This window comes from Papaver somniferum, chromosome 4, assembly GCF_003573695.1.
Source record: "Papaver somniferum cultivar HN1 chromosome 4, ASM357369v1, whole genome shotgun sequence".
Classification (NCBI taxonomy): Eukaryota; Viridiplantae; Streptophyta; class Magnoliopsida; order Ranunculales; family Papaveraceae; genus Papaver; species Papaver somniferum.
This window is the reverse complement of record NC_039361.1, coordinates 47,410,443-47,419,636: the sequence shown is the minus strand read 5'-3', so window position 1 is coordinate 47,419,636 and position 9,194 is coordinate 47,410,443. Positions and strand designations below refer to the sequence as shown.

Below are 9,194 nucleotides of genomic sequence, written 5' to 3'. Positions count from 1 at the left end.
TATCCATAGGATTTGTTCTAAGAACAATGTGAAATAGCGGCACGGGTCATTCCTACTGCTCTTAAATCTTACTAATACAGAGAACCATCAAGTGGTCTGATAGTTCTCATGCCCCCTCTCATTGCGGAGGTCAGAATTCGAACCCTTCTAATTACTTAAATTCCTAAATGAACGAGATTTGAGAGTAGTCTAGGGACCACTGTAACAAGCTATCAAAAAAAAAAAATCTTACTAATACGAGAGGAAGGGATGAAAAGCATTTTCCGTGCAAATAAATGCAAAAGTTGTTGGGGACATACGAATGTGAGATTTCCCTCTTTCCTTCCCGAGCCACCGAACACAATTAAGTGCTAATTAATTGTATCAAAAAGAATTATCCCACTTTTTCCACCTTACTTGCGTCATTCATTTCTATCTTCTTTGAATCCTTTCCCCTTCTTCCTCTTCTTCGTTCTTATCTACAAAACGATGGGCGATCATGATCTTCTCACCTCGTTGAATCAATTAATCAGGAAACTACCCTCATCACCTTCTTTGTTAATTACGAGTTAGGTAGGTCTAATTCACCAACTCAGTATATGTTGAAAACGATCCAGAGATTACAGTAACTTAGGTGGGTTTTAAATTTAAGAGCTCTATGTTTAGAATTTACAAACTTTGTATTCTGGAGGCATTTCCTGATTGATCTGAGTTTGGGTTTTGATTTTAAATTCGGAAAAACCTTTCCTTGCATTGAATTTGATTCGATGCTATTGTTTGGATTTAGTGTGGATGATTTAATGAGTTATGTGCTTGTTTTTAATGTAGGAAGGGTAGATTCGAGTATGTTATTAGTGAAATTTGAGCTTAATTGGAGTAATTAATACTTAATGACTGCTGTGGTTGGGAGAAGTACAAATATGTTGGAAACTCTAGTTAAAGAAGGAGCATTCAGCTGGATTCTGGGTAATAAGAATTCATTTGACGAAGACTTTGAAGAGATGAGTAAATCACCATCCTCTAGGAAGAATTGGTTGCCTGAACTATCTTCCAAAGCGAATTTGGTTGTTCGTCGCTGCTCAAGGTATCTTCTTTTCTATCGAATTATGGGTTTTTAAGTACTAGTGTAATGTTTCCATAGTGTTATCCCATGATTTTTAGGTTCCTACTTCCTAGTGTTATCAAATCACAGTGCCTAACGGTATCCATTATGATTACTGAATTAACTAGCTGTATAGCATGCGGTAATACTACTGGTATAGTCTATCTTCAATACTAGCTTTTGGTTTTAAGATGGATAACAAAAATGTAAAAAGATGATGCAGACTCCTTGACAAATCCCTGGATGAGTTGCAAGAATGTTTTGATGCTGGAGCTTCGGATCCAGTAAAGCATACATCTTGTCGAGCAAGGAACTTTTTAGAGTATTGTTGCTTCCAGACTCTTTCGCTGTCTACACAAGTGAATGATAGTCATCTCGGGGATAAGAAGTTTCGGCGTTTGACTTATGACATGATGTTAGCATGGGAAGCTCCTGCTGCTACATCTCAACCTTCAATAAATGTAAGCATTTGATGATATTGTAATCGAGAATGTGTGGCGCACATTTTTTTTCTGCAAGATTCTAAAGTTTATTCTTACTGAAGAACTCAACTTCTAAAGTTTATAATAATTCACGAAAATGGTTTAACAGACTATCACCCTCTGTTGATGGCAGGTGGATGAGGAGGGAACAGTGGGAAGAGAGGCTTTCTCTCGAATAACACCGGCAGTTCCAACCATCTCTGATGTTATTACCTGTGAGAATCTATTTGACTTCCTTACAACATCAACTGGAGGTCGGCTTCGCTTCTCAGTTTATGAGAAGTACCTAGGTGCATTAGAGAGGTAGCTCTTCTATTCTTTTGTTATTCTTTGTCTGGAATCAAGAAACAGTTAATATTGTCAATGCAGTTATCTAGCTTTCCCGTGGTATAGTAAATGCCAGTTCTGATAATAATGTTACTTGTTTAAACTATCTAGGTACCTTAGGGTTCATTGCTCTGGTAAGTTTTAAACTGCAATCTCGTTATCCGTTAATATTTGTATGCTAGTTTCACTTTTAGGTTATAACTTAAAACTTAAAAGGTTTTCTACATTCGTTGGTACTTGTATAGATATCCACTTTCCTGACTCTTAAGGACAATACTACTTTTTGGCTCATTATAAATTTAAACTCTATCCCTCTGTTCTCTTCTGCGTATTTCTTCAATGGATGATATCTTGAATTTATTTATTTTGCTGAACTTAAGTTTAAAATTTCTATCTGGTATAATTTTTTTGCAATGATGCAAAGTCACTAGTTTGTTCTTAAAGCCTGAACCTTTCTTCCTTTACAGAGCAATAAGAAAAATGAAGACCCAGACAGAATCATCTCATCTTTCTCTCCTCCGTTCTCATAGAGAGGAACGGATACTTGAATTAGATGGCACTGTAACTACACAACCAGTTCTCGAACATTTTGGTGTTTCTACTTGGCCTGGTGGGTTACCAAGTATTTTTATGGTCTTTGCAGATTTAAAATTTATGATGCGAAGACAGGAAACTTACAGTGTTGACCTATATATAGTGTTCATCGAGTATTATTTGAATATTACCGTTACATATACTCTCTTGATGTCTAGGTTACAAAGTTTACTTTTCATGGTTCTTGCAGGCAGATTAACTCTGACAGATCATGCACTTTACTTTGAGGCTCATCGAATGGTGTCATTTGAAAAGGCTAAAACTTATGAATTATCAGAAGATTTAAAACAGGTTGTTAAACCTGAATTAACAGGACCCTGGGGAGCACGTCTTTTTGATAAGGGAGTCATGTATAAATCCGTTTCCTTGTAAGTATAGTCTATGTTGTTTGGTGCATTTGGTTACCTCTCTCTGGTTGATGATTGCTTCAAAAGTTCACTGAGTTCTTTCAGTATCAACCTTTTTTGGGGTTTTGCCCTTATAGACCTGAGCCAATTGTAATGGAGTTCCCAGAGCTGAAAGGTCATTTCCGTCGTGACTATTGGTTAGCAGCTATCCGAGAGATCTTGTATGCCCATAAATTCATCAGAAAGTTCAACGTAGAGGGAATTGATCGAGATGAGATACTTCTGAAAGCTGTCATTGGAATCCTGCGAGTACAAGCTGTTCTAGAAATAACCACTACAAAGCCTCTTCGCACGGAGACACTTCTTATGTTCAATGAATGTGATCGACTTCCTGGAGGTGACTTGATACTTGAAACACTTGCCACTACAATGTCAACATCACAGGAACTGGATAGGGAAAATCACCTGAATGCTGAAAACACAACAAATTCCATATCAACATTGACTATGGTGTCAAACTGCGTATTTGGAGCAGCAGTTCCTGATAAACCAAGACTGTTTGTGGGTGAGATAGTTGTAGGGGAGATGACACCTTTAGAACGAGCTGTTAGTGACTCCAGAAACAGTTTTAAGAAGGTAGAGCTGGCACAAGCAACAGTTGATGGAGTTAAAGTAGAGGGTCTTGATACCAATTTGGCGGTAATGAAGGTACTGTATTTAGTCATGTCATGTCAAAATGATATGTTAATTTTATCTTGCTTTTCATACACTACATGGTCATAATCATTTGCATGTCAAAAACTTTTAAACTTTTATAGCAAACAGATGTTTGTGACATCCATTGTAGAACTTTGTGTCTTCCAGGATTAACGTGACTGTCATGTTGGAAAAGAGTTGTTGGAGTTGCTATTCTTTTGAACATGAGTTATTTCTTGTGAAAGTTATTTGACATCTATTCAATGCGAGAATTGAGTTGTTTAATCTTGAATTTTAAGAAATACAGGGTCACTGCAGCATTTTTGTTCTGTCTTTGGTTTGCAGGAGTTACTCTTTCCTGTTTTGGAACTAGGGAAGTATCTTAATTTTCTGGCATCCTGGGATGACTCGGTGCAGTCTTTCGCGTTTTGCTCTCTGTTCACTTTCGTCGTTTGCCGGTAAAGATACATTTTCTGTGAAACTAGTTATTTTGATGGTCATTTAGCTTCTTTACTATGCATCATGCAAATAACTAAAGGGCAATGTATGAAAATTAAATTCATTGTTTTCTTACCTCGATGAGCATCAGCACCTAGCTTCCTTTTTGGATCCAACATCAACACATTTTTAGTATTTAGTAGTCACGCTGTTGATGTAATGTGTACACGATGCTTTGGCGTGCTTCTCACTTATATCGATTCTGATGATGAGGTTCCTATTTATGATTAACTTGATACAGGGGATGGCTGCCTCATGTATTTGCTCTGCTGCTTCTATTTATTGCAATTTTTATGTTGCTTACACGGTGGTCTAATCAAGGGAGCCCTGTTGATGAGGTCAAGGTAACTGCCCCTCCATCAATGAACACGATGGAACAACTTTTAGCGGTTCAGAATGCGATTTCCCAAGTCGAAGCTTTCATCCAGGACGGAAACATTTCTCTCCTCAAGTTGAGAGCTTTGTTCTTATCAGTGTCACCCCAGGTTTTGTGAAGTCCTTTTTATCTTTTTTCTTGTTATACTTCATCCAGTTATTATCCAATCTTCTGCAGTGGCAATAACTTGTTTACTGGCATGCAGGCCAGCGACAAACTTGCATTGGCTTTAGTTCTCCTGGCGCTAACGTCTGCCTTGATACCCAGCAAGTACATATTCCTCTTGGTAGTTTTGGAATCAAATACTAGATATTCTCCGTTACGGAAACCCAGCACCGAGAGATGGAAGAGGAGATTGAGAGAGTGGTGGTACAGCATTCCAGCTGCTCCTGTTGTACTTGCAAGACCACCCGAAGATCAACAAAAGAAGAGGAAGTGAAATGGATCTTTAATAAACTTAAGGTATAATCGAAGCACAGTCTGTTGCATGACTATGTACATATATAATTATGATGTATTTCCAGTTTTGTTTTCTTGGCTTTTGGAAGTCGATGGCGTCGGCGAGTAAAAACTGTAAACCAGTGTAAGTCTATGTTATATGCAAAAGAAAAAGAAAGGAAATGGTAAAATAACAAAACTGTTCAGATTGTTTTGAGAGCTCGATCTGAACAGGCTATGAATGTATTCCATGTCCAAGGTTAACTCAAGTCAATAGTATTATTTCTGATAAGAGTCAATCATTGGCACGCCGGTGGAATTCACCGCTAGTTAAAACACTTATTTCTCTTTTTGGAGGTCAAGTTACTCTCTTTATTCTATTTTCTTTTTCCTTCTATTAATAAACTGGCTCTTGGGATTTCGCTTAAAAAACGAAAATCTTGAATAATAAAGCTAGTGGTACCATGAATACAAACAGTCATGATAAGCATATAGAAAAGATCATAACAATATTATTATCCAGCTAAAACACAGACAAAACAAGGATTAGTGGGATCTAAAATGGCTTCCAGTTCTACAAACACGTCTAAGTGACAGAAGTGTGAAATGGTAATGGGATCAAGATCATACATATCTCAAGAAGTATATATAAAGACCGAGTCAATTCTAGGGATCATGGAGTAGGAGGCAGTTTGCGATGTTTATCATACTAAAAGTTGTCTGGTTGACTGGTTGGCAGCTAATATAAAGACACCGGCACGGCGGAACCCTTGATTAAATACAGTATTTAATGTACTTGATCATTTTGATTAATGAAAGCTGCCCCATATTTCTTGTTAGCTTGTGTGTTGTTTAGCATAGCACCAAATCAGCACTATTCCTATAGTTCTATTATTGCCTCTTGTGGTTTGTCAAATCGCTTCCCTAGCCAAAGAGATAATGTATTAGTTTATTAAAAAAATGTTAATTGCAGGATTAGTAGTAGGTACAAACAAATACCAACTCTCCACGCACATTCCCTTTTCTTTGTTTCTTGTTCCTTTTCAATGAAGATACAGTTATTCCCAATTCAAGAACTCTTTTTCTTTATGGACTCTCCCCTGCACATATTCACAAATCAAGAGTCTCTAATGGGCCGGTATCATTGTAGTACAGTAATATAATTGTTGGGTGATGATACCGTGATTTAAGTTCCAAGTGCAACGGTTTGAGTTTAGCATTCGTCAGTATCAAATTTCTAGCCATCATTTCGTTGCTTTGTTTTTGCTCCACCTACTTGTAAATGAGTTCAGGATTCAGAATTTAAGGTAATTCGTAGTCCAGGTAAAATCTTTTTGAAGAATAATTTTACGCAGTTAGAGAAGGACCAATTCTAGAATCCTTTTTTTTGATCCGAAGCAGTACTAAAATCTTGGATTACACTCTTTTAAGATTTCACAACTCATTTTCACATGTTAATCATCATATAGGAACATTGATAAACAATTAGACTTTAAGGTGGGGTTAACACAATAAAAATTAAAGAACAAAGCAGCTTGTAAACTTGTTTACACGACATAGACATTGATACACTACTAATTCTAATTAGATTTGACTAATTAGATACGTTTGATCTGTTATAATAAATAATTCAAATGATTTGGACGCCTACGCCAAATAATAGAAGAAAAAACTTCCATAAGTTCCTTCCTAACAACACCACAATATACATACCTTTTGGGTTAATCAAAATATGATGACTTTCAACTGCCGCGTCATTTAGAACATCAAGATCATATCCCTCGTGTTTAAATTAAATTATAGTCGTGCCGATTAATTTTTACTTATACCACCTTCTTGGAAAAGGCTAAAGTAAGAGTGTGTTTCTTTTTTTGTTTTTGATTTTGAGTAAAATATGATCCGCGATCTGACTTGGATTTAACACCTGATCTGGAAATAAAATATCCATAGTTTATGGATTAAGCCACTGACCCAACATATTTTTCAATCAGGTCCGATTTAGAAAACAAACATGTTGAGTCAAATCCAAACGAGTCAGATGATATCAGTTATATCGGAACGAGTCAGATTCAGACGACTCAGGTTAGTCAAAAAAAAAAATATAAGCATAATTAGGAAGATTTCTTCTGGTTTCGTTGATAAAAATCATCAGAAAGGATATATCCACAGAAGCCTTTCACCGCAAAAAGCATCGGGAGACACAATTGCGATGAGTCCCACAGTGAATAAAAACAACACCCTTATAATCTCTTGGTGGGTCCCGGGTGTTTTATCTCTCCGGGTGTAGTTTTCCGTGAAACACACCAGGTGTGTGTAGCAAAGCTGAAAAATCATTGTCCTTTTAAAAGGTAAAACACGAAATCCTATTTCTAGATATGCTGAGTACTCTTAGTACAAAATAAATGACCTATAACTTCTTGGTGTACACTTCACACCCAAAGAAGAAGATTTTGTTGGGTGCAATAATCAAAAACAAGGAAAAATCAAATAAGCAAAAGTTATTGATACTTAGCTCCTTTATAATGGAAGTGATCGATTTGATGAAACGAATGAGCTCCCTATATCTCCACAACAGCAACAAGGCAAAACTTTGGAAAAACAGAGTGAGTCACATGTTCAACACGTTATCCTTAAGACATTAGCGCCAGACCACACTCAAGAGTGATGCTATAGCCCTCACAGGACGGATATCTCCAGGATAAAACACCCTAATACACCTACTACTAGCATATGTAGTAGATGCTCAACTTGAGCTTGGCAACTCCGAAAAAACCATAAAGCAAAATCTCGAACCCTTGAGAAAACAATATAAAATATTTTTTTTCCCTTGGGGGTCCCTCTAAATATAGAGCAACCCCTTTCCCATAGATTTTAAAAAAATAGTGAATTTGTTTATATAATTGACAAATACTCCCTCCGTTTCTTTTTTATAGGCTGGTATGGGATAGCGGGGAGATTAAGAATTTTTTCATTCCGCCGTTTTTTGTGTTTCTTTCCATTTTTACCCTTATCTAATCAATTCGTCTCTCCAAAACAACGAAATTCAAAAGGGATTTCTCTTTGAAATTGAGAATAAGAAAACAACTCTTTCAGATTCACCATGAATGTTTTCTGGATCTGTTGAATCGAATTAAAGATGGATATCAATGTTTCCTAAAGAAGCAAGATGAATCAGATTGTTCAAATAAAAAAAAAATTGATTAACTAAAGAAGAAGTTGAGAAGCGTCGTCAGATTGTTTAAGGATTTGAATAAATTTGAGAAACATGATGGTCCTTCAATTTGGAGTTTGGTTTTAGATCAGTTTAATGATACTGATCTCGTTTCTCATTTTTCTCCCTTCAAAAACCTAGCAAGCTCAGCTTCTGTTGGTGCTTGGAGAAACCTTGCTTCCATTTCAGGTAATTTTAAATTTTAAAGATGAGTTCGGTACTTAGTTCGAAAATTGAATTCAGTTTATTGTTTTGCGTTGATGAAAATCGAGCGAGATTTTGATTGGAGTAAGTTTTTTCATGGTGAATGATTTTTGAAATTCGATGAAACTGTATTCTTGTTCCGAGATTTCCTTGAAATTCAAATGAATCTACAGTAGAAATTTCAGATTCTCGGCTCTGTTTTTGATGTTCTCTTGTTGGAGTATTTTTCTTCTATTTCTACTTTCATGAATTCAGATCATAATTCTCATGAATTCAGATTAGGAAAAGAGAATTTTATCAGAAGTTTTTGTTGTTAAATTTTGGGGGTCTTGGATTTGGGGATTTGGTGATATCAGACAGGAAATCTCAGATTTAGATGAAGGGAGTTCATACCATAGAGTTGCCAAACACCGCGAAGATCTCTGTGTCACATGATTCTAACAGCACTGTAAACTACTCACAGCACTGTAACCTCAAATGAGTTCATACCATAGAGTAGCAATTAGGATTTCATTTTGGCAACCAGTTTTGGGTGTACTATTAACAAAATGTCACTCAGCCACTAGTGGCAGGAACTCCACTACATATCAATTTCTCTAGTTCAATTCTTAACTGGGCTACAATCTTTATGTAGTTTTTCTTTTAGCTGTAACTTTCTGCCAGAGGTAGCACTCTACATTATTTTCTCATGTCATGTCTTTCAATAAAAAAATTGAAAATAAAATTTATATCAGCAGGAAGAGAAATGTGAAACTATCACCAAAGCTTTAACATTGTGAGCATTATTCTTGATCAGATTTGGAGTTTTCAGATGACTAGTTATGGTTATTCTTTGTGTATTGTTTCTTTTTCAGATAACTTTGTAGGGTATGCACAATTAGCGACAGGGGTTGATGTTGTTTACATGGTCTGCGGAAAATGGATGGATGAATTCCAGCTG

At 36.3% G+C, this 9,194-nt stretch overlaps 1 protein-coding gene across 3 annotated transcripts; it reads left to right on the top strand.

The window, feature by feature from the left end:
• Positions 1–339: 339 nt before the first annotated feature.
• LOC113275379 lies at positions 340–5,174 on the top strand. 3 transcript variants are annotated; one of them, XM_026524864.1, is made up of 10 exons: positions 340–613; positions 808–1,063; positions 1,305–1,542; positions 1,697–1,866; positions 2,358–2,500; positions 2,675–2,852; positions 2,969–3,539; positions 3,873–3,985; positions 4,267–4,510; positions 4,607–5,174. In XM_026524864.1, the coding sequence occupies exons 2-10, from the start codon at positions 870–872 to the stop codon at positions 4,838–4,840; spliced, it is 2,085 nt and encodes a 694-aa protein (XP_026380649.1). In that variant the 5' UTR covers positions 340–613; positions 808–869; the 3' UTR covers positions 4,841–5,174. The 3 variants fall into 3 exon arrangements, with proteins under 3 accessions (XP_026380649.1, XP_026380648.1, XP_026380650.1); XM_026524863.1 differs by having other exon boundaries at positions 340–552; positions 4,607–5,007; XM_026524865.1 differs by lacking the exon at positions 340–613 and having other exon boundaries at positions 929–1,063; positions 1,296–1,542; positions 4,607–5,007.
• The last annotated feature ends 4,020 nt before the right edge of the window (positions 5,175–9,194 follow it).